This window comes from Podarcis filfolensis (assembly GCF_964270895.1).
Source record: "Podarcis filfolensis genome assembly, chromosome: 6".
Classification (NCBI taxonomy): domain Eukaryota; kingdom Metazoa; phylum Chordata; class Lepidosauria; order Squamata; family Lacertidae; genus Podarcis; species Podarcis filfolensis.
In genome coordinates this window covers 39,406,650-39,431,529 of record NC_139609.1, presented here as the reverse complement: position 1 = coordinate 39,431,529, position 24,880 = coordinate 39,406,650, and the positions used below count along the sequence as shown (strand labels likewise).

General features: G+C 41.9%; 1 protein-coding gene across 15 annotated transcripts in view; it reads right to left on the bottom strand.

The window, feature by feature from the left end:
- DOCK7 (dedicator of cytokinesis 7) overlaps positions 1-24,778 on the bottom strand; it is a 117,270-nt gene extending 92,492 nt beyond the window's left edge. For 14 of the 15 annotated variants that reach the window (XM_083621212.1, XM_083621219.1, XM_083621220.1 and 11 more), the window contains exons 1-4: positions 24,659-24,773; positions 24,253-24,325; positions 13,299-14,581; positions 5,144-5,249 (exon numbers count right to left, since the gene is read on the bottom strand). In XM_083621212.1, the coding sequence (XP_083477338.1) occupies positions 5,144-5,249; positions 13,299-13,336 (144 nt within the window). In that variant the 5' untranslated portion in view covers positions 13,337-14,581; positions 24,253-24,325; positions 24,659-24,773. Of the gene's footprint in view, positions 1-5,143; positions 5,250-13,298; positions 14,582-24,252; positions 24,326-24,658 lie in introns of all 15 variants that reach the window. The other variant, XM_083621218.1, reaches the window with a different exon arrangement.
- Positions 24,779-24,880: the final 102 nt, after the last annotated feature.

Sequence of the window (24,880 nt, the reverse complement as noted above, 5' to 3'; positions counted from 1 at the left end):
TAAATAAAAGGACACATTCTACTCATGTAAAAACACACTGATTCCCGGACTGTCCACGGGCCAGATTGAGAAGGCAATTGGGCCGCATCTGGCCCACCAGCCTTAGGTTGGCTACCCCTGCTATACAGAGTTGGGTCATGCTGATTGACAACAGCTCTCTAAAGGTGCAAGGAAAAAGTATTTTCTTGTTCTGCAACCAGAAATCATTCGAATTTGAAATGCCAAGGATTAAACAGCTAATTGTGAAAGCACCTAAGTGTGCTTTACCCATACAAGGGACCTGTGCTGACACAGAAAAAAAACAAAATTTGGGAGTGGAAGTCTTTCTATTTACCAGTGGCTTTCAAACCCCTGAAATCATGTTTCATTCTCTATTAAAGAACAATAGGAAACATGCCAGTCAAAGAGAAATAACAACAATGGGTGCTTGACCTACTTGGCTCAATCAGCAAGACAGCATTTGTACTACCAAGCAAGGGAGGGAGGGGGAAAATCTAAGGCATTAGATGAAGAAGATCAAAGTCTGTTCTACTATATTCAAAGATAGATAAAGTTCTTAAGCAGCGAAGACAGACAGTAAATTTAACCCTACAGCTGCTGGCTACTCATACATTTACAGGAAGGCAAATCAAATTTCAGGTGTTTACTTAAGTGGCCATGTAGCCAAGGCTTGAAAGACACTTGTGTCTATATTATCTATATTGTGTCTATATTATCTGCGTAACATTGATAAATGTAATATATTCAGCTGCTTCCAAGTGGGAAAAGGTGTAGCCTTTGAAGCTCTCCCTGGTAAACTCATAGGAGTTACTGTGAAGAAAGGAAACTGGTAACTTATAAGAACCATACCACAGTGGGGCTGTGGGAAGAAGAAGAAGAGTTTGGATTTGATATCCCGCTTTATCACTACCCTAAGGAGTCTCAAAGCGGCTAGCATTCTCCTTTCCCTTCCTCCCCCACAACAAACACTCTGTGAGGTGAGTGGGGCTGAGAGACTTCAAAGAAGTGTGACTGGCCCAAGGTCACCCAGCAGCTGCATGTGGAGGAGTGGAGACACGAACCCGGTTCCCCAGATTACGAGTCTACCGCTCCTAACCACTACACCACACTGGCTCTCAGATTAACACACAGGAAAAACTGTTAATAACTGCTTTTAATATACAGGAGAATGTTCCTGGGTGTGGTGGGATTTCCTGATGCTTTGGTAAATGATGCTAAGAACACCTTTTACTGCAGGCTTTTTCTAAGAAAACAAAATGACAGCAGGGAATATGGTAAATTTAAGTTGTTGAACATCCATTATCCCTGCCAGAATTCCTCTAGAATTCTCGCTTTTTAACTGGATTTGTTTTTCTTAAAGGCATAGATTCTCATGTGCTAAATTCCATTTTCCCCAGAGAAATAAGGGCATCTGAGTTTTTCTACTGAGACTCTGGCCTTGCCTGCACTAAAACAGTAGGGCTGAGAAACAGGACAAGTATAAGTTTTAACATTATTTAGTAATTGCTTCATTAAAAAATTACCTTAGGCAACATACAGATCAAAATACAGGCAGTGATCATTTTAGGCATGTCCAATTGATGTGTGATTGCTAACACACAGGTCCTTTTGGACATGAAAGAGAGGTTAACGGAGGTGCTTAGACATGCTCCACCAACATGCATGGGGGCAGGAACAGAACCCACGCACGAAATGGTCACCACCTGTTCAGTAAATTCAGCATTATAATCTTAAACAACCTAAGCAATGCAACATAAGAAAAAACAAAACACATAAATCAGCCAAAGACCATCAAAAAACTAAAAACCGCACAGCCACTATTAACCACAAGGCAATAATGCTAGTAACTTTTCTCTTGGGGACTGTTGAAACTCCTCCTCCAGGTCTCCATAAGTATTTCTGGAAGGATGACAGCAATGGACCTAGGCATGTGACAGATCAGGCTTCTCCAACCTGATGCCCTCCACATTGTTAAAAAACAGCAATTCCCATCTCCCCTGGCCGCTTGCCATGATGGATGGGGTTCAGCTGAATTAAAGTCCAGGTTGGGCAGGTCGACATACAGTGTTGAACTTCAGTGGAGAGGAAGCCCAGGGTTGCATTCCTGCATATCCATGACACACACTAGTTGACTCCGAGTCAGTCACTATCTCACATGATTGAGCCCTTTGGAAGGCAGCATGGAAGAAAAATGTAACCAGTCATCATTCTCTGAACTGCACATTTAGCAGGAGTTTGCCAACCAAACAAGCCATGGAAGTATGGAATGAGGTCTAGAAGACTGTGTTATCAAAGCACTTTAATTTTTATTCTGAGCAGCCAACTCATAATTTCGTGCCTTTAGGTTTAACAGCGCTAGTTTCTTGGCAATTTAAAATGGTTGAAGAACTTAGCTGATGAGAAAAGGCTGTCACAATTCCAAAATTCTGAGGCTTTTTTCTTCTTCTGAAAATAAAATGTCAAGCAAGGCACAGACGGAGACAGCCGCGGAGGGAAAAACCTGTTCTAGGAGCTGGAAGGAAACTTAGTACGAAGAAGAAAAGAAAATATGCCCCCTATTTTTCTCTAGTAGCTCAGGCATGATGAGGATGCTTGCCTAAAGGTGAAATTAACCAACCTGCCTTTATGCAATGCACACACACACATTGAATATATAATTAACCAGGAAAGATTAAATATGTAGATTGGCTGCATCCTATCTTTCAGCAGTATTCTGAATGGCAATTTTACAGAGATGGTCACCCAAGAGTGTGTTCATAAGAAGCCTATTTGCTTTTAGTGATGCATTTAAACTGGAACTATCTTATACAGATGTGTCTAAGCTGAGTGCAAAAAATATTTTACATCAGTGCTGAAAGATCTAGTCCTGATAAGGGCCTTTGTTATTTAATTAATTCATGACCAATCAGCAAGGCTTGCATCTCCACAGGTTGTGCTTGATGCAGAAATGCCTAGGAATGTGATTGCTATCTGTCTTGAAGACTTAACTGGGTCTCAAAGTCTCTCTCATCCAGTCAATTGATCTTTTCTCTATCAGTATAGGCTGGTGGAGGTGTATGGAAAGGAGGAGTGGATACTTTTTCTAGACAGTGCCACAAGATGGCAGAATGAATTCTCACCAGCCCTCTTGATAAATCTTGCTCTAATTCTAGTGCCCCATTGGGCAATGGCAAACGTTCAAAGAAATGTCTCAGAAATGAAAGGAAAGAGTAAGAGTCGTTGACCTTTTCATATTTAAATGAAACAAGATTTAACAAATGCACTACCTTTTATTTAATTTCAACATGACTTTTACATTACCTGTCAGGTGATTTGCAGTCTAGCGTATCACTGCATAGTCAGATAATTCATTAGAGTTACAGCCCTGTCATAGATTGCACGAACTGAGCATGAATACACAACACAATTGCCAATAATTAAAGGTACTCACCGTGCGGAGGCAACGGGCTGCAATGCATAACCCTTATGCTGCATTGCTGCCACCACATTCATTGGGAATACTTGAAAGTGGGAGTATTCAAGATGTGAACTACAACCTATAACAGCTTGGGATGAGTTTAACAACACTGTTTTCCATTCTCCTAAATCCTCCTTGGCTCTACCTTAATATTTATTGCTGAATATCTCAACAAGAAATGTCAGGGGTACATTAGCTATCTCCTTCTGTTAATTTTCTGAGGAAGTGAGGCAGCACACCAACAGTGCTGCCATTCTGGAAACTAGCAACACTCTCTTGAATATGCAGCTATTTTTAATTTTTAAAATACATCTCCAACTCTTCCTCGCAGCCAATCCTGTTTAATCTAAAGTTAGTTCAGAACATCTTGAAGAATCAGCTGCTTGTTTTTAATCTTTTTAGATTAATAATATCCAAGAAACATGTACCTATTGTGAAATTTGTGTAGGGATAATTACACAATCAAAAGTTGTTTCCAATATCTTAAATAATCAGTAATCTTTCATGGCTTTAGTAGAGACTGATGTCATGCATGGGGATTGATAAGGGATTCAGTGGTGTCGCTCACATACTTCCAATTCTGCAAAGCAGCTTTTCCCTTCTCTCCTCTGCAGCTCCCACTGCATCCTCAAGATTTTCTATAGAGGGCCAGGAAACCCTCTAGAACAGATTTCGGTGCACACTGGGAAAGCTTATGAAAGAGAAGTCTCATTGTGCAAGCAGAACTCCGCTCATGTGAAGCTGGATACATCCCTAAGTTTGTATCCACAAAAATATAGCAAAAACACTTAACAATGGAAGGGAAGCATCCAGAATTAACAGAGAGGAAGTCCAACAGGATTTACCTGCTACTTCTTCCCACTGCAGTCCCTGCAGCTCTCCAAAATTCCGCTGCAGCAGAATTTTGGCTGCAGCAGCAGGAGGAGGGGAATGCCAGAATACAGGGGAGATGTCTTAGAATCTTAGACTTTGCAGAGTTGGAAGGGACCACGAGGGTCAAGTCCAATGCAGAAATATTTTGCCCAGCCTGGGCCTCAAGCCAATGACCCGGAGATTAAAGACTTGTGCTTTACTGACTTAGCTACCCCAGCTGTCTTGAATATGCAGAAGGAACTCTTGAATGCAACCCTTTATATGTATCTCTTAAAAGAGAGCTTTACCTGGCCAGTTTTGTATTCTGGACAGTATCCAAGTCTGCAGCCGAGCAAATCCCACACCCTACTGCAAGTAGCTGCATCTGGGCAAAAATCCATATTGCTCACCCTAGTTATGCTGCTGTTCCCAGGGACGCTACATACACGAAATCTGGCACAAGAACTCACACATCCCAGTCTCCTTTGTGTAATTAATAATACATCCAGGCACATTCGTTTCCTAGACATGCCCACCACCTTTGAAGACCAAATTTAGAAACCGGGTACAGATATGCTCCTTTATGGCACTCAGAAAAGGGCCAAACCTCCTTGCCAATTCCAAGTATTGCAAAGGGGCATGCCCTCGGGTTTTCTTGGACGTGCACTTCACACTTGAAGACAGATTTGAGTATCCACACAGTCAGCAACCATAGCTAAGAGTGCAATCTAGAAACCAGCAAGCATGCTTGCTCTTACGTATAGGAAAGCCAGATTAAAGCAGTTTGTGTTCTGCACCAGTTCAGCTTTCTTATGAATATAAAAAATTACTTACAGTTGTATGATGGGAAATGCTGCCTCCAATATTAAGGTTCTTGAGAAGCTGCGGTGATCCACCATATTGTCCTGAAATCTGCTTCCGGACTTCAGCTGCCACAGTTCTAGAATGAAAAGGTAATTTTACTCAAATATGATAGGACACTGCTTTTAGTGACAGCATTTTAAAAAATGCCAATATTTACAGAGCATCAGGGCTCCATCCATGATACATTGCTGTGTAGCCTATGCATGTATTAGATTGTATGTATGCAAGTCAAATTCCATTATTTATTTATTTTGTTAATTTATTCTTTAAAAGTTTTAGATTATCAACTGAACTACATGAACCTGTATCAACCCCCAAAAACTCAGTTTATACCAAGAAGTTAATATGGAAGAAATTAGAGAGGGAAAACAGATGGGGAACAGAAATGTTCTGCTATATTTATTTAAATTTATCAAGGTCTTGCTTCATATTAAATGACAGTGCAGCCAGTTTTTCTTTGGTTTAGTTTCTGTTTGTTTTAAAACAATCAGAGTAGCAACTGGAGAGCCCAGCCCGTTCTTGTCCTATTGACTTTCCCACTTCTGAAGCTTCCAAGGAGTAGCAAGCAATATCCTAACTCCCTTTTCCTGATGGTAGGGCTTTCGAAAGAGTTGGAACCACTGTCACATCTGTTCATGGTGGTTGGAAGGCAGGATGAGCCCTGATCCCCAATGCTATTAACAATGGTAGCAAGACTGGCTTAACTCTACCGCGTCTCTCAAAATGTCCCGTTTTCAGGGCTTTCCATTGGCTCCCACACTCACATTTAGTGGACAACAGAAGGCCAGCTAAGAGAGCTGGGATGAGGGACACCTCTGCCTAATCCAAACCTCCTCCCAAACTGACGTGACGGAGGTGGAGTGGGTTGTTCTTTACAAATTTTCACTTTACCTCATGATTCAGAAAGTAATTTACTTCTGAATGCTAAAGTATTACCTTTCATTAATAACAAGAAGGCAAGGATTACCCTCTTGTTCATGAAATAAATATATGCACTGCAAACTTGCCCTTCTTCTATAGTTTGACCCAAAGCCCTCACTCAGAAAATGTCTGACTACGCAAAGCCCTATGCAGAAACAAGACCAGGCATAAGACCTACGAAGGATTAGTCACCAAGTGACACGGGTCCATAAATTCTTGCACTGCCTCTCCAAACCATTGCTGCTTTAAATCTTAATAATCAGCATACAGACTGCCAGAGTTTGATAGCCTCTTCAGAGTCCATCAGATGTTTGAGAGGAGGCTTTAAAAGCCTTTAAAGCATGAAATTGACAACACCTTCATCACGGGGATCATCAAAGAAGCCAGCAATGTAAAAGAAATGCTAGGCCAGCAATGGAGGTAATTGTTTGCCAGAAAGAGAATAGACATGAGTGAGTACAGGAGATAAACTGTTAAGAGTAAGAAGTATGTTCATAACACAAGAACTCATGGTTATCCATTGAAATTGGCAGGAGATGCAGGACTGACAAACAGGAGCAATATTTCATTAAAAGCATATTTAAATGTGTAAAATTCTTTGTTACAGGATGTCCCTAAAGCTCTTAAACTCAGATGGGTTTAAAATAGGATTTGACAAATCCCTGACTGTGCAGATGGTGGCTGACTGGAGTTAGAGTTCAACATCTGGAGGGCCATAGGTCCCCCATCACTGGTTGTTGTGTGGATAATGACTGCATGTTTGAGAAGCACTCTGAACACTTGAAAGAGCTATACAGGAGTTCAGGGTTGTTATTATTATGGACCTATCAGTGGCTATTTCCCCACAATAACCAAGGAGAACTTCCAAGTTTCAAAGATTGGGTACAGTCACAAGAGCAGGGAAGACTGTTGTCTTCACACCCTATATGCGAGCTTCCTGGAGACATCTGATCTGTGGGAAAACAGGATGATGACTAAGATGGGACACAAGGGATCTTCTTGTGTTCTTTATTGCTGTGTCCTCATAGGGAGGGCAGATGTTTCCTTAGCCCCCTGAATAGAACTGTCTGCAACAGCATCGTATCTAGTAACTATAAGGAGTAGATTTTGGTTCATCCAACTCTCCCTATCATATGTTAGATCTTGTTCACAGGCAGACCTCCTTTTCTTTAATAAAGCCTGGTTGTAAACTGAAATTCCATGTATTTCAGCAGTGAAGAAAGGTGGTGGCAAATTCTTCTGTATTATTCCCTTAGGTAAGATGGAGAAACAACAGCCTCCAGGTGTTGAACTACAATGCCCAACAGCCCCAGTCAGCATCATCAATAGTCAGAGATAATGGAAGTTGTGGTCCAACAACATCTGGAGGGCTGTTGGTTCCCCATTCCTGCTCATATACTAAACTAGGTTTCAGACCCACCAACGAAAAGAGAGCTCACTAGCTATGCATTTGGTTGAGACCTCCTCTCATTTTTGCAGTTCAAGGAAGTCAGCAAAATAAGTGGCTTTTTCTCTCATTTTGTGTTATGTCATGCCCCTCACAGCAGCCATTTCATGGTTGGGCCACAACCACCCCCCATCCCAGCAAAAGCTATTTTGTGACTGGTGCCCTTAGCACTGTCTCAAATTTCAAAATGTGCCCACTGGCCCAAAAAGGTGGGCAACCCCTGAATGAGTTAACTTTACAGCCATAAGAAGAGATGATTTGCCTTAAAAGCACTTTGAGTCTATTAATGGAACATGTGTAACCTTTTCTTGTGGGATGCATATATTCATTTCTAGGAATTCACTGGAAGCAGGGAAAAAAATAAAGCCTCTGGAATTTGTCTACAAATTGTTACCAGGATGCAACCGACTTCTCCAAGAGAAAATGTAGCTTCTAATATTATCAAAGGATGGAACTGTTTATGTTACCAAAGGATATGGAATTAGTTTTCAAAGACTGTCACAAAGGAGAAAAATAATTAACCAAATATTCTACCACATTTGTGATTCAATGAGATCATTATATGCAGAGAGGGTTTTTTTCTGAAACAAAGGTTCATTGACAGTATATGAAAAGTCCAGACCAAAAAAGACCAAATGTAAATTTTGGAAACTGCTTTTGGAAGTCTGCAACTGCAGACTTTCAGTGTTTTAAAAAATGAAAGGTGTTTAAAAAAGACAGCCCTATTGTCCTTATATGCATAATTCAAGTATGTGCACTATGTTTAGAATTATGATTACAGTGGTACCTTGGTTCTCAAACGCCCTGGTACTCAAACAACTTGGAACCCAAACACTGCAAACCCAGAAGTAAGTGTTCCTGTTCGTGAACATTTTTCAGAAGCCAAATGTGCTCAGTTTTGAATGTTACGCTGAGGTCTGTTTGTTTTTGCTATTTATTTTGTGCTTTTGAGGGGGGGGGTCATTGTGGGTTGTTTTGTTTTGTGACTGTGTGGAACCCAGTTCAGCTACTGATTGATTGTGTGACTGTAGTACATTATTGTTTTCATTTTATGGATCAGTGGTCTCATTAGATAATAAAATTCATGTTAAATTGCTGTTTTAGGGGTTGTTTTTAAAAGTCTGGAACGGATTAATCCATTTTGCATTACTTTCTATGGGAAAGCGCAGCTTGGTTTTGGAACACTTCAGTTTTGGAATGGATTCTGGAACGGATTAAGTTTGGGAACCAAAGTACCACTGTATATTGTTTTTCAGGGACAGCCAACAGTGCCTTCCACATGTTACAGACTACACTCCTCATCATTCCTATTCTATAGCACCCAGCTATAAGCTGTTTCTTGTGAAAAGCTCTGGCAATGTTGGCCCAATCTGCACCAGCAATATTTTTGCCAAAATACCTTCTACCATTCCTCAGTTTTGCTCAAAGTCGCCCCAAAGAGCCAACAGTGGAGTCTGTAACCTCTGAGCAACTGAGCCAAAGACACCCGTAAGACCTTTGGATTTCTGACCTAGTGTTTTCCAAATTACATTTTCCATATATCCGCAGGCACAGATGTGGCTTTCAAAAGTATGACCAAGTTTTTAAAAAGTTATGTGAAAAGTAGCTCTTAAGAAATAAAAAAGAAATGTAATAAAGCACTCTTTTTGGTAACATCAGCTGAGCAAGCGGCCAAAAAGAAAAGCAATTCAGGCTTTGCACCAAGCCAACATATAACCAGTTGCAGACTGCTGTGAAACCTTACCACCGCGAAAAATCATTGTGAATTTTGCTACTTTCCATAAGAACCAAGAAAGACAATGTGACAGAAAGGCTTTGCATTTTGAACTGTTGTTCAAACCCATTAAAACTGGCTTCTGGTAAGAATCTAATTTTACTACCGAGAATATCTAAGTATTTTGTGGAATGGTTTAATTGTACAACATGAGCAGCTGTTCACAGCATGAAGAAAACCAGAGGCTATAAATGGCTTGCATGGGGCCTAAGACTTAAAATTTCAACTTCTGAGATATCAATATTTCAAGAACAATGAAAACTTTTCATGGCTTCTAAATGATTGTTGTTAAAACAAAAACAAAAAAAACTTGAATAAACAGTTTTCACCAGGAGTCTCAAAGATGTTTTACGGCATCATATTTAAGAAGGGGATTCAGTGTTGGGACAGAAATCCGTATGTTGTAGGAATCAGGCTTTTAGCGCAGCACCCTCCTATTAGGGCCTACTGAAAACCTTTGTTTGTCAGCAAGCCTTCTATAAAGAAGTTCTTATCCCAGTCTGCATCTGAATTGGATTTGAAAATGCTTTATACTGTATATGTCTTTACTACGCATTGATGTATTTTAATTATTAAACACTTCAGGGTGTTTTCATGGGAAGCAATTCATAAATAAAATAAAATAAAATGCATGAAAATAAATTCCAAAATTGGTTGTAGGGCCTTCTCCCTGCTGATGCATCACCACTTCTTATGGATATACCTGAATATATTTCTCTTATTGCTGCTGTTGCAAAGAAAATAAGTAATACACAGGGATCAAATACAGACAGTTCATCACTTCTGGTCTCTTCCAGCATTTTCCATTTCCCTATAAACAAAGTTAAGGACGAGAAAGGTTGACACTCTTCTTCTCCCCCCCCCCCATTTTTCCTTTGGAGTGGTCCTCTGCCATGAATAGATTCAGTCACTGCTGCCAGAGCTTGCCATTCACAAGGGGTGAAAGTAACATTCTTCTGGCTCCTGCCTTCTGAATAGCTACAATTGAACCGGCCAATGTCATTCTGACGCAGCCACTACTTAAGAGAAGTAGTCAAGAGCTTTAGCGAGAGCACTTGACCAATCACTCAGTGTTCTAATAAGCAAAACAGATTCTTTCCGTTCCCCTGGTGAGGGGTGAAATAAAGTTGCATCACTGCAAACATATTAATTTATTTCAATGAACTTTCTCTTCAGCATGCATGCTTAGAATTGCAACTTGTGATCCCCAGATTCTCAGACGCAGTTATTTCTAGTTGTTGGGGAAGGTGAGGAAGAGAGATTAATAATAATAAGTTGCTTGGGAGCCTAAGTGGAAATCTGTTTGATTTCAAATGGAACTCACTTGCTCCCATGGCACAATCAGCTCCCATGGCAAAATGCACCAGGAAGGAAGGTTTTCTTAATTGCATCCTGCCCCCAATCCTTTATCACTATCTGTCTCTCTAATAGGGAACTCAGCTGGGGAGTGTTGTAGCCCAAACAAAGACCATGAGAAACAAGAGATAGATTTAAAAAATATGCTTGGGGGAACCTAACAGTCTGCAGGAATACAGAAATATTTAGTAAAAGAAAGTAAGTCTAGGGGGGAAATTGGGACAACATTCCGCCCCCCCCCAAAAGCAGCCCAAAGAGAAATGAGCATGCTCAGTAGCCACAGAATAGCTGAGGAAGGGGTGGAATAGATGTTTTGGAAGAGGGCATGGTGAACTGGAACAAGGAGAATTTACTCTGCAACATTTTGTTACTGGTCCTACATGTAACAGGCATCTCCAAACTCGGCCCTCCAGCTGTTCTGTGACTACAATTCCCCTCATCCCTGACCACTGGCCCTGTTAGCTAGGGATGGTGGGAGTTGTAGTCCCAAAACAGCTGGAGGGCCGAGTTTGGGGGTGCCTGAATAATATCTAGCAGGGTGTGGAAAGCTAAGAGAGCAGTGAACAATATCATAACCCTTTAATCTGGAATTATTACTATTTCCTTGGTCATGAACTGAAAGCCAGTAATGTAGATTAGCATCACCTACCCAAAAATACGTGCATGTAAGGAGGACTATTATCCTTAAAATCTCCCCATTACTCAATTTACAGCTGTAATCTAGGCCACATGCGCTCTATTCATTTAACACAGGGAACTCTGAGAATTGTACCTCTGTAAAAGGAAGAAGGGTCTCTGCTAAGGGTTCTGAGAATTGTTCAAAGTACAATTCCCAGGAGAAGCCAGGACTGTTAAAGTGGCATGATGCCACTTTTAAATGTGGTCTAAAACACACTTAGTAGAGAGAAAGGGGTTCACCTCTGAGTAAACATGCAAAGGAATGCACTGTAAATGTGTGCCAGTAGTTCAAAGAAGCACAGATGGAACAGCTCTAAAGTTACTGAGGCAGCACTGTGTATAGGTGGAGTAGTGAACTTCAGCATACAGAATATGGCAGTGGCTCCTCTACTCCATATACAGTGGTACCTGGGTTAAGTACTTAATTTGTTCCGAAGGTCCATACTTAACCTGAAACTGTTCTTAACCTGAAGCACCACTTTAGCTAATGGGGCTTCCTGCTGCCGCCGCGCCGCCAGAGCCCTATTTCTGTTCTTATCCTGAAGCAAAGTTCTTAACCTGAAGCACTATTCTAGGTTAGCGGAGTGTGTAACCTGAAGCATATGTAACCTGAAGTGTATGTAACCCAAGGTACCACTGTAAATCCCCACCCCAATATACTGCTCATTGCAACACTTTCCTTGGACTAATAATCTAACTTGCAAACTGGACTTCACTAAGTATAACTAAGATGGTACCAACAGACACCTCAGATATATAGAAAGTATTTCCTCATAAAAGAGAACGTGAAAAATATACAAACTCTTAACCATCTTGCAGGGAAGCTAGCAGGAAATCAAGACCTTGACACATTTATAGTCCTTCCAGTTGCTGTGAAGAAAGAACTTAAGGAAAAAGGGACACTACAATTCCGGGGCAGGTTGACAGTTGCAAGACAGCAAAGTATTTCAGAGGGTTTTGCATCCCCTGAACATCAGACCTGAGTTCTGCTCTCCACCTTATTCCGTGGAATGAGAGATGCTTGCCATGCTGTATAGCAGACAAGAAAACATCACTGTGTGTTCTGCACATGACCAAGAACCCATCCCAGATTCCCCTTTGTGTATAATGCACGCATCACCAGCCCCCTCAGACACATACATCACAACCTTGAAGGCAAAGCCATGGCACACCTCACCAGATCACAGCACAGTAGGCAGCTTAGAACCACACTCTGAGAAACACAATTCACAGGCATAAGGACAAGTGGGAGTCAAATACACCAGCCTGCTACACGAATCCGGAGAACAATGCATGACAAAAGGGGCCTGCACACGATTCGCCGAATGCAAAGATAAAGAGGGGGGAAAGGACAATGCATGCACGGCAGCTTTTAAGCCAGCGCATAAACGAACGGCATGCTTGGGGTTTGCTCCCGTGCACTTGCAAGCAGCTCACAAAGCACGGCGCAATCACACAATGCAGCCACCTCCCTCCGACGCAGAACCCAGAGTATAGCAAAGCCCTGGGACGACCCTCGCTCGCTTTTTCTGCCAGATCGAGGAGAAACCCAACCAGCCGCCCCGCCCACTCGCCGGAGCGCAGGGTGCTCGGCAGACAGAAGGTGCCTGCAGATCGGGGTCACGCAGAGAGCGCAACGCCCTTTGCGATAACACGCGAGCGCACAATGCTCCCCGCCCCCGGGCAACGCGGGGCACCCGAGGACCGAGAGGGTGTGACTCCTGGCAGGACCAGGGCCAGCCCGGAGCGCGCAGCAGCAGCAGCACCCGCCGGGCGAGCCCTTCCCCGCCCCAAGCGCAACCCGGCCACCCGCAGGCTGCCTCGGGGAGAGGCGCGCGGAGCCAGGCGGCATCTTAGGCCCCTGGCACTTCGCCGGCAGAACCCAAGTTGCAGCTCCTCCGGCAGCAAAGCCCGCGGGGCCCACAGCTTGGTCGCGCCGCCCGCCTTACCTGCTGATCTTCTGCGCGAAGGCGCGGCGCTCGGCCATGGCTGCTCAGGATCGACAAAAGCAAAAGCGCTTCCAGCTTCCCTCGTCGCCGCCGCCGCTGGAGAACAAGTCAAAGGAGCCAGGAATGGGCGCCGTAATGCTCAGGAGCGCCGCGCAGCGACACAGCGTTGCGCGTCCCCGCCCGCCGGTGCAAGGCCTCCCTTTCCAAGGGGAAAAAAGGAGAGTGCGCCTCTCGTCGCGTATATATGGCCCGGCCAAGGCAAACGGGAGGAGGCGAGGCTGAGGAGGGGTGGTCCCGCTCGCCCCAAAATCTCTCGCGGGCGGGGGAGGGGCTGGGATCCGGGCTCATCCCGCCTCGCGGAGGGGACGAGTCATCGAGGGGAAGGGAGGGCGCGCCTCCGCACAGCTCCAGGGAAAGAGATGGGGCAAAGGGCGGGGGCAGAGCCGTGATTCCACTTCCCAAAGCTGGGAGCCTCCCTCTTGAATTCCTGACCGGGCTTTCGGGCTCCTGCTCCGCCCACAAGGAAGACGGAGGGAGGAAGAGATGCAGGTTTGTGGGGTTGTGGGAACCCGCGTCCGAAAAGAACCTGCAGAGGCGTGGAAGGAGGATTGCGGGGGGATCCTATCATCTTCCCCCCGTCGCCCCCGCCCGTCATTAAAACTGAAATGGTTGGTGCCTGGCGAGTCTTGTGTTATTTTTGCTAGTTGCACGCTATCTCAGGTTTGGGGGTTTTAAGGCTGGAAACTTTAAAACAAGCAGGAATACTGAAGTTTCGTTGGTTGGTTTTTCGCCACGTTCTAAGCTGCGCCTCTCTTCGGAAGCGGCTTTGGTTTTGTGTCATAAGGGCGAGTGCTGCATAATCATAATACAGAGGGGGGGAATTACCACGACGCACACTTCAAAATACCCTTCCCAGTTCCCTTTGCCACTTCCCCTTTCTCCGTAGCTTTGCTGTTGACCCCAGATGATAAACTTCTACTTGTTATTCCTGACTTTTCCCAAACCACCCACCGCCTCTTCCTTACATGGAATCGTAGAGTTGGAAGGGACCACTAGGGTCATCTAGTCCAACCCGGCCTAGCTCCCTTTCCTCGCCAGACTTTTCATGCTTTTCAAGCTTAGCCTACCATCGCTGAGGACCACGTGAAGTGTTTGGTTACCATTACCCCTTTGCAGCCTCTCTTCAGTGACTGAAGTCTGATACTGTAGAACAGAAAGTGAAAGGGCTCTCTTTATTCCACCGTGGTATTAACTGTCTTCACATCCTTGCTTTCTCCAGAAAGCTGCCCTAGAATAGATAACAGAGAAGTTATTGTTATTAGGGTTATATATTTATATTCGACCTTTCTTCCCTTATGAAGCTCAAGGTGGTGTACGTTGGGTTCCCAGGCAATTTCTGGTGCAAGCACTGATCAGACCCAGGCCTGATTGGGGTCATTTTATTGTGGAATTATGTGATTTGATGGGGGGAAACAGCCTTTAGGTTCCACCATAAATATGACAAACAAACAAATACATGCTCTTCTTCATCACTAAGGGAGAGAAAGGAAAATGGTAGGGGTTGTCCTGTCCCCAAAATCAATGCAAAGGAATTATCACATTTACTGTCTATAAATCAGTGGTACAGTTAGGGAATTTGGCCTTAATGTTCTTTATGGGTCCTTCTCTGGTAACACTTACTTTACAGTGTGGTAAGCCAGCCATTTGGGAACCCTTTGCTTCCAGCTGTGCAGAAGGGGAGACAGGCGAGTACACTTGCACTGGGCCTTGAAGGGCTAAGCCACCTGGGGGCCTTGCCAAGGACTGGATGCTTTTTTGAGTTGATCGCTTGATTCCAACAAGACTCCCACCCTCGGCATCAGACAAGCTCTGTACAGGCCTGCCCTCCTCATTCTGCTATGTTGGGGCCCTGTACATGTGTCCCAAAGTTCTGCCCTGGCTGGCAGCATCACTGGCATTAACTGAAATGTCAGAGAGCCCACTCCACTGAAACCACAGAAATTCAGTAGCTGCCAGCATGGGCATAGCCAAGGGGAGAGCCTTCTGCCAACCTAGCAGTTGGAAAGCATGCCAGTGCAAGTAGATAAATAGGTAAAACAATAGAAATACTTAAGTAACTGACCAATCATGTCAGTTCTGCCCACCCCCCAACAAAAGTCCTGCCCCCCTCCCATGGCTGCCACGTACAAGGCTCGGGACATCCCTGGAAGTTTAGAATGGTCCTACAGTTTAAAAGGATGGCAAGTAGCTTCACAGAACAGCAGAAGTGCCTTGTGTTGAATTTTGAGGAGTATCTGGAATTTGTCACCGCAAGAGAGAGGGTTATTGCCCGATCTTACATTATCTGGACAAACAACTGCAAAACTGGTATTCCTATACGTGACTTGTATGATTTGTTCTGCTTGTATAAGGTAGCTAGAGGTGCTTCTGACTGTAAAACAGAAGGTTACAATCTGCAGAAAACAACAGATGTTTATTCCATAATGTTATTCTTATATGAAGTCCATATAATAAACGCTAGGTCTCTGCAGTGTTACTTAGTTTATATATTTGATCTGGTAACAAATTTAAAAAATTTTTCATTAATTGTTAATTATTATTTTATATTCGCATTGAAATATCTCACATTTAAAATGTCAGTTTTCATTAATAAATTGCTTTGAAACGTTGCTTATCTCATTCCCTCTGCTTTGTCATATCCTGTCTTTATTGCTGGGTTTCAGTCCTGCTTTGATTTGACTTGGTATTAACAGCACACACTGAATAATTCCATTAAAGCAGACAGTATTTCACATGGGGATAAATCTCTGAAAAATTAAATTGCTAAAATATATGGAGTTAGGGACAGGGCTGCCTTCGTTATTTGCTAGTATGAAGCACATATGATTTCAGTACTGTAATGCTGCCAACAGTAAAACCAAAAACAGCTATTTAATGCAACACTGCAGTGACTCATTAACGTTGTGCTTATCAAGTATTTTGTCATATTTTCCTATGTATATATGAGTGTGCTGTCCCCACTCTGGGATCTTCTAAATAACCAATACTTTGGCCCATGTGGCCCACATTAAAACTTAAAAGGCTAACCTTTTTTTTCTTAGGAAAGTGAAACAAAATTATGCTGTCAGCAGGAAAATGCATCTTGTTTGGGTAAGCAATAATAGGGTACAAAAATTAATAATCCACAGTCCTCATTTCTAACAAGCTCTTCTGAGACCTGGTCTGCAACAGCCCTGTTTTCAGTCTATTGACTGCCAGATGATTTAGACTACAAATCCTAAACACATCTATATACCGTACATCTGGAAGAATTGATAAACTCAATGGGACTTTTGTTGTATAGGATTGCACTGTTTAGACTACAGTGCAGAATTTGAGGCCCAATGTAACATCCAACTAAGGTGTCATGTTAGTGACAAATTCCAGAAGCTAGCACTATCAGCATGAATTTAGCACAACAGATGCATACAAAAAGCCTCTTCCAGTAAATTTGAACCAAATAGGTATGCTGGCCAAAGTCTTGTTATAATATATTTTAAGGTGTTCAGGTCATAACTCACTGTATCTGAGAGCTAACATTTTAAAATAAATGTTATATCTTGGAAAAGCAGACTAAACAAAGACGCAGTGGGCAAGATGTAAACTTCTATGCTCACACTGAAACATTCCCTGTTTTCTTTTCTGTCCTTGTTTTCCTCCCATCTTTAAAAACAATCCCTTCATCTGAAACATATGAATAGGAATAAGATATATGCAACTCAGGCCCAGTTTGCTTTATACACTGTCTGCAGTGGTTTTCTGAAGAGCTCAGAAGCCTGCTTTGCAGGGTTTTTAGTGTGGCTGCCACTATTTTGTGGGAACGGTATTCCTGTCAAGATATGATAGGCCCTCAATATCTGCACTTTCCTGAAACAATTGAAGACATTTTTGTTTCAACCAGATTTCCCAGCTGGATAAATAGGCATTTTGCAAGGGTCTACTTTGTACAGTTTAGGCTTGTTTCAAATGTATTCTTTATGTATTTTTAACAGCTTTTAATTACTTCAGTGTAAATTGCCTTGAGACGGTTGTTTAGAAGGTGACCAATAAATTGTTGTTGTTAAGGGCACATTTACCTGGGAGTAGGTCTCACTGAACCCAGTGGGACTTACTTCTGAGTAGACCTGCATGTAATTGCACTGTAGCTGTGAAATCAACACTCACTCAGGTGAGTTGTGTTTTAAAATTGCAGCCTAATCTTGCAACTTATATGTAAATGTAGCTGGTATCATATTCATATGTTTGCAGTATATAACAATCACAGTAGTTAAGGAAGAAGAAATTGGTAAATTATTTTTTATGCTTTTAAAATCAAATTACAAAATGTATCAGGCATAATATAATTTTAATACTGCATGCTGAGCACATGGTGAACAATTACATTTCTAGAAGGAAACTATTAATAGTAATACGGGAAGTGTCCAGAATAGGCACTATTAATTAACCTGACTCTTTCTGCTTTTTTAAAAAACCATCTTATTTCTATTTCTAGCCTTCTGAGACTGTAATCTAAATGTATTCATTTTCGCCCTCTGTGGAGAAGACAGTTTAATGGAATTGTACATTATTACTTTACTTACAAGCAGATTGCCTTGGCTTCCTTTTCTAGTCATCTAACTATTCTGGCCTTCCTAATAGCCACACAGTCGGTTTTCAGTGCTATGACTCAGCCTTGAGAATGTGAAGAGTAACTTTGAGCATGTCCCAAAAATCCTGTATCTTAACCTGCATAACCTCAAGCAATGCCTACATCTGGGATTGTGAGAGCACTTGGAGTCACAAGAGGTTATTTACACAGGAGTGCTACCTTTGATGCCCCTCACTGGATAAATTATGCAGTGCCTAACGCTTTCCCTGTTGCATTTGTCCCCCATCTTGCTTTATCATCTGTGATCTTGGTTTCTAAGGATGAAGATAGATATTGTAAAGTCTGATGGAAGTGGCTTGAACACCCATGTGCTGCATGCTGAGGCATTTGTTTCCAGGGCAGGGAATGTTCATTCCTTATTCATTGCATTTATGGTGTGTCTGTCTTCACTCTGTCCTGACTTCCTGGACAGGCTAATTGCTTGTTTCACGAATTTAAAACTACAGAATGACCTACCAGACCTGATGCATGTCTTGGTCTTCAATTTGCACTTGCTTACCTGCTAGACTTCTGATGGTTTGCTCAACCTGTTATGTGGGTGAGTGACATTGAAACATTGCCTTCGTTCTTGGCCTGGAACCCCCAGACAAGCAAAATCAAGCGTGTATATCAGTTTTAAATGCAACACGTCTCAATAAATCCTGAGGTTGGTGAGTAACATTCATGAGTTGAGGATCTAATAACAGTATGACCCTGGCACATGCTGCATTGGAAAAATGCACAGAGAAGTCTCAGGATAATGCTACCTTTTATTTTACCAAAAAATATATTGTTACGAGCACTAAAAATCATTTTTGCAAATTACGATGTAGAGAAATGCTGAGAATCATGGGCAGGAACAAATAGTCTCAGCATTCTTATCCGATACATGATGAAAACAGCATAAAGAAGTGTATGTCAGCCTCTAAAGTACAGAATTTGAATACCTTTTAAATTCTAACTCGAGTTATACTGCTGCTGCTGCTGCTGCTGATAATACTACTACTACTACTACTACTTGTTTACCCAGTGTTCCACAATGTAGATTGAAGGACCTTCTCTATACAACTACTGTAAAAAGCTAAATAAAATCTTTCACCTCACTGAATCTCAACAAGCAAATGGGGAGGGGGGGAGTGTTTCAGGTTACATTTTCCAATATAGCTGCAGCTCAGTAACAAGCTACTGCATCTGTGCCAATGAACTTAAATCATAACAGATGGATGAGGCTAGTAGAAATGTATACATGACCTTGTAAGGAAGACCAACAGATATCACAGACTGTCTGACTCAATTTTTTTCAGTGCATGGAACATTAACCAAAGGAAGTGAAGGAAAAACTGAATTAGTATATGAAAAGGGCCAGAGTTGCCTCCCTGCTCCTCATACGCTTCAAATAACACTATCCACTAAAATTCGCATGAACAACAAATCTTGTCTCTCCACTGCTGACAGGCAGCATTTCTGAGAGCCATAAAGTCCCACATACTTGCCCCACTGTGATTCCCCAGCTACATTCAACCTGCTTTCTATCCATACTCTCATCATTATAAAACCTGCTTATCTGCATATGTTTAATTATTTACAGAATTCTTATATACAATAGCATCAAGTTAATTAGTCCTAAATAATTATTGTTCTGCGTTGCTCAAAAAAGGCTGCTACTAGAGCATTTGTCATGTAGGCCCTGTATTACTCAGTCTCCTCTTTTTGCTTTATCACTGCATCACTCAGGTACTCTTTTGCATTTCCTCTTAAAGACAATATTTACATAATGGGGGCATATGACACCTACCGTATTTTTCCATGTATCGGACAAGGTTTTTTTACTCAAAAATCACGTAAGAAAACTGGGGTTGTCCAATACACAGATAGTGACATGGGGGCGGGAGAGAAGCGGGGCGCCACCCGGGTGTTCCCTGCGCACAGCTGCGTGGGAGGGAGAAGCTGCACGCCGCCAGCCAGCTCATTGGCAGGAACACAACTTGCCCCGATGCCACTGCGCGCGGGGGGCACTCCCTGGGTCATTTCCTGCACACGGCAGCATCAGGGGAGGTTGCACTCCTGCCCACCGGATGGCTGGCAGAAGCACAAATTCCCCCAATGCCACTGCGTGCGGGGAAACGCTCTAGGGAGTGTTTCCTGCCCACAGCTGCCTGGGGAGAGAGGCTCAACAACTTTGGGCCATCTCCCCTCATTTTCTTAAAATTTAATCCCCAAAAATAGGGGGGAGGTCTTATACATGGGGGCGTCCTATAGATGGAAAAATACGGTATATTATGTGGTGTCTCTAGCAGGAAACCTGTGGGCCTTCAGATGTTGCTGGACTCCAGTTCCCATTATCCCTGAGCACTGGCCATACAGACTAAGGCTGATGGGAGCTTGGAGTCTAAAGTCGCACAAATAGGGTGGATTAGAAAACTACATATCTCAGTTGGCAAAGCCCAGGATAAAGAGATGCATATTCTCCATTTGATGGAAAACTATATGATGAAGAAGATGCCATGCACCCCTCTGGGTGGGTAGGAGAATTCATCCTCCTCAATGGAGAGGGAGAGAGGATCAAGGGAAAGCACATGTATACATGAATGCTATTTATTCATTTCATTTCAATACTGCTTTATAGAACTTTTCTGAAGTAAGAGCTTCATTGGCTTCCATGGAACTTCCTATTTGGCTCCACAGAATTCTAGACAAAACTGTGCCTTAGTATTGCTCCTTTTGTTTTCCAATTTCCTCATGTACAGGAAGCTTCTAAACAATTGACTTCTGGCCATTAGCTTCCTATGAGGTTAGTTGTTAATATGAACGTTTATTATATCTGTCACTATCTGGAAATTGAGGAAATGGCTTGCAGCTAATGATCTACGCTTTGGGAGAGACAGAATTTAATATCAAGGTGTGTGTATTTCTTTGTGCATGTGTGTGCAGGTGCATGCATGTAGATGCTTATTAAATACAGGGAGCACTGCTAGGACATCTAGTTATAATACCAGCCCAAGACATTTTGGCACCTGAGGCGAACCACAAAATGGTGCCTCCACACCCAGGAAGAAAATCTATATTGGGAACAAGGGAGAGAGGAGACCAGCAGCTCCTCTTATTAGCCAAGAGGGTGCTGCTGAGATGCCTTTGCAAGGAGCTGCTGAGATGGCAGATCCAACCAGGGAGAAGAGTCGGTGGAAGAAGACTGGAAAAAATTTAAAGATTATTTACAGAAATACTGTAAAACCAAAACAAAAAATTTTTTTCCTTCCAGTAGCACCTTAAAGACCAACTAAGTTAGTTCTTGGTGTGAGCTTTCGTGTGCATGCACACTTCTTCAGATACACACGAAAAGCTCACACCAAGAACTAACTTAGTTGGTCTTTAAGGTGCTACTGGAAGGAAAAAAATTTTTTGTTTTGACTATGGCAGACCAACACGGCTACCTATCTGTAACTGGAACTGTAAAACCAATGAATGTTAGAAAAATGTTGGAATGAAGTTATATGGCTTTAGCAGAAATGTTATAAGGAACTAAGTACAAATAGATTGTTAATGCATGAAAGGGAAAAATAAGGTTAGAATATATTAAGATAAATTACAGGACAGAAAACAGAGGAAGATGGAAAGGAATTGCTGAAACAGTTAATTGAAGTGGAATACAAAAAGGGAGGTGTGAGGAGGTCGCTGAAACAAGTGAATGAAAGATAAGATATTGAAATTATTGAATGTGTTTTTAATTGTTTTGTTTTGTTAATTTAATGTTTTATGTAGTGTTTGTGTTTTTGTAATGTATCGTATTGTTTTGTTTAATTCTTTTTATTTTTTTTGTAATCTTTAAACTGTTAATAAATATTTAAAAAAAAAAAGAGAGATGGCAGATCCAGCCTCCAAGGAGCGCACAACAGCTCTTGCCACCACCACGGCAGCAGGTGATGCATTCCTTGGAAGCCGGATCTGCTGCCCCTGTGGTTCCTGCTGCCAGAGGTGGCAGCCCCACCTTGCCTCATGGATGGGCCGGCTCTGCCAAATTATAAAACTGTGAATACTGTAGGGGAGAAATGGGAAACTTTTGTCCGTCCAGAAGTTATTAGACTCAAACTCACATCAGCCCCAGCCAGTATGGTTAATGGTCAGGGTGAATGAGAGTTGCAGTCCAACAGATGGAGGACCCATGTTTCCCACCCTGCTTTGTAGTGAAGACTGAGTTTCAAATTAAAAGGGAGAATTAGACTGCAGATAGATGTGAAACATTGTTGTTGTTGTTTAGTCGTTTAGTCGTGTCCGACTCTTCGTGACCCCATGTGAAACATTACGCAAGTATTTATTCAGCTGACGAAAACGACCTGAAAGCAAGTAGTAGCTGTATACTGATATGGCAAAATATCTATGTGAATTCTTAAAATGTTTGCATAATCAGACACTCATCAAAAAGTTCTGTTGTAAAAGGAAGGCGAAAATGACTGCATTTAGATGCAGATAGCACTAAGTGCAGCACTGTGAATAGAAATGGAATATATGTCAACAAGGAACATTAAATTAGCGTGATCACTGAATGGGCCACTGACCCTATTTCAGTGTAAGAATTTATCCTTTTTAATAGAGTTCCAAATAACACAATTACATACAGTACGTGAATTTGTTCTTTTTGCATTTTAAATGTTTACTGCATTAGTTTATATGTACTATATGTCTTAACCTGGGGTGAAGAACCCTTTTCGGTCTCACACTTCATCATCGATAATCATTTGGGGCCACATGACAAACTTACCTGAGAATGAAGGTCACAAGCACGCTGACTTTAAAGACTTTGACTCTTCACAGTAAGAATATAGCTCTTAAAAAACTTGCAAGTTAACACTTTCCTTAAAATTCAGTTACTTCTTTTATCACAAATCTTGGTGTGATGATGAGCTACTCCAGCATTTATTTGGCTTTGGTATTTCAATTTGAAGGTCTTCAGTCAGGGTGTTTTTTTGGCTATTTTATTATCATGAGTGATGTTATTTTTGGAAAGGAGGAATTGTTACAAAGTATATAGTTATTTATGTTAACTTTTAAACCAATGGTTACATAGTAAATGACTGTGCAGTGACTGTAATTGGCCACAAAACAACCTGACTTTGCATTTGCAGGATATTTACCTCTTTCCAAAATTGTGAGTTTCAGTTTCAAAACACAAAAGTGTTCTATAATCAAAACAAAGAAAAAGCCAGTTCTGCAATGGAAGTCTCCCTATGTTAAGTGGAAATGAGAAAGAAATTCCAAAGGTAGCTATTTTAGCTTAAAAGCAGTGAGCAAGCACAAGTGTATCTTTAAATAAGATACACATAGTGCAAATGTATAATAAAATTTTGGATGATGATACCATTAGAAGAATTATAGTTAAAATACAGTGCATACTGTAGTAAGGCATTAATATTATTGTGAAGTGGGAAACCTGGCCAAATTGAAATTATAATTATGTGGGTGCCATGCCTGACTTTGGTTTTTAAAATAATACAGGCAAATGTGGCTTTTATTTGGTTTTATCTTTCAATTAGTACATTGGTTTTCAACTGATCCACTTTTAACACATTTCTTGATCTGGAGGCCCACTTCTTGATTTTTTTCCCCTTTACCATACATTTGTATGGTGGTAGTGCTGCTTGAGATCCACCTTACATCATGGCCTGGCAGTGGCTTCCGACCCAGATGAAGGCCCATGAACTACTAGTATACACACACTGTTTTGCTTTCTGCAACTTACCTTTCTCTCTCAGAAACTTTAAATAAAACAGGCTTTCCATTGCTTGGGAGGATCTACATTATGCAAATTATCCACCTAGGACCTTACATTAAGAGGGCCATCTGCTGGCGACTAGTTATATCTGCTAAATAGTATCAAGTCCAAATTGTGCCTGTGTCCAAGGCTACTTGGGTCAGTGTAGATGTAGGACAACTATAAGAAAAGCAAACCTTTCTGTGTGGGTCTCAGGGCCAGTGTTACCATTAGGCCAGCTAGGCAGCCATCTAGGGCACAGACTTCAGAGGGTGCAGTACTGACCTTTGAGGGGCACAGTTTTAGACAGTTAATTTTTGTTATACAGTATCTTACAAATTTCTGATAATATTTTACTTTTATTTTATCATTTTAAAGGTAATTTATACATTATAATGGTTTTTAATGTATGTGTGTGTATGAAATACACCTTAGAGTTGATTGGAGGTTATGTTTTATCTATTTCTACATACTGTACATACATATTTATACATACATTCATACAGAGCTATTTTTCTAGAAAAAGAGGTGCTGGAACTCACCGTGAATGCCTCCCTCATTCTCTTAGAATGGCAATGGTGCCCACCTGAGAGGTGCCGGAACTGAAAAAAAGCCCTGCATACATAAAATACGAAAATGCACTTAATTTTAATACTTAACAGTCACAATGTATTTCTATTTAGAAAATGGATATATGTTAAGCTGGTACTTGTTTGCACATAGAGATAGGCCTACACAACGTTTGCCTGGCTACAACTTAATCCTCATATAACTGACGGGCTGAAGCAAGCACTCTACGGCTAGCTGCAAAATATTTTTAGGGTTGTCATCTGCTTTATTAGGAAAATACGCGGTCAAGTTAGAAGCAGCAGAATTTATTTTGTACAGTATTCAGAGGGTACAGAGTGGCTGGGGAACCCAGCCAGATGGGCGGGGTATAAATATTACCATTATCATTATTCATTATCATTATTATTGGCCAAAGAAGAAAATTCTAGGAAATTGAGGTGTCCAACGGTCTCGTTTTCTGTGGGTCTGAACTCCCGAAGTTCTTCAAACTTCGGAGACTACATCTCCCAGAGCGCACTTCTTTCTGAGCGGAGGGGCACGATCTTACGCCACTGGAGCAGTGCATTCTGGGACTTGTAGTGTCTGGGCAGCTAGCAAATG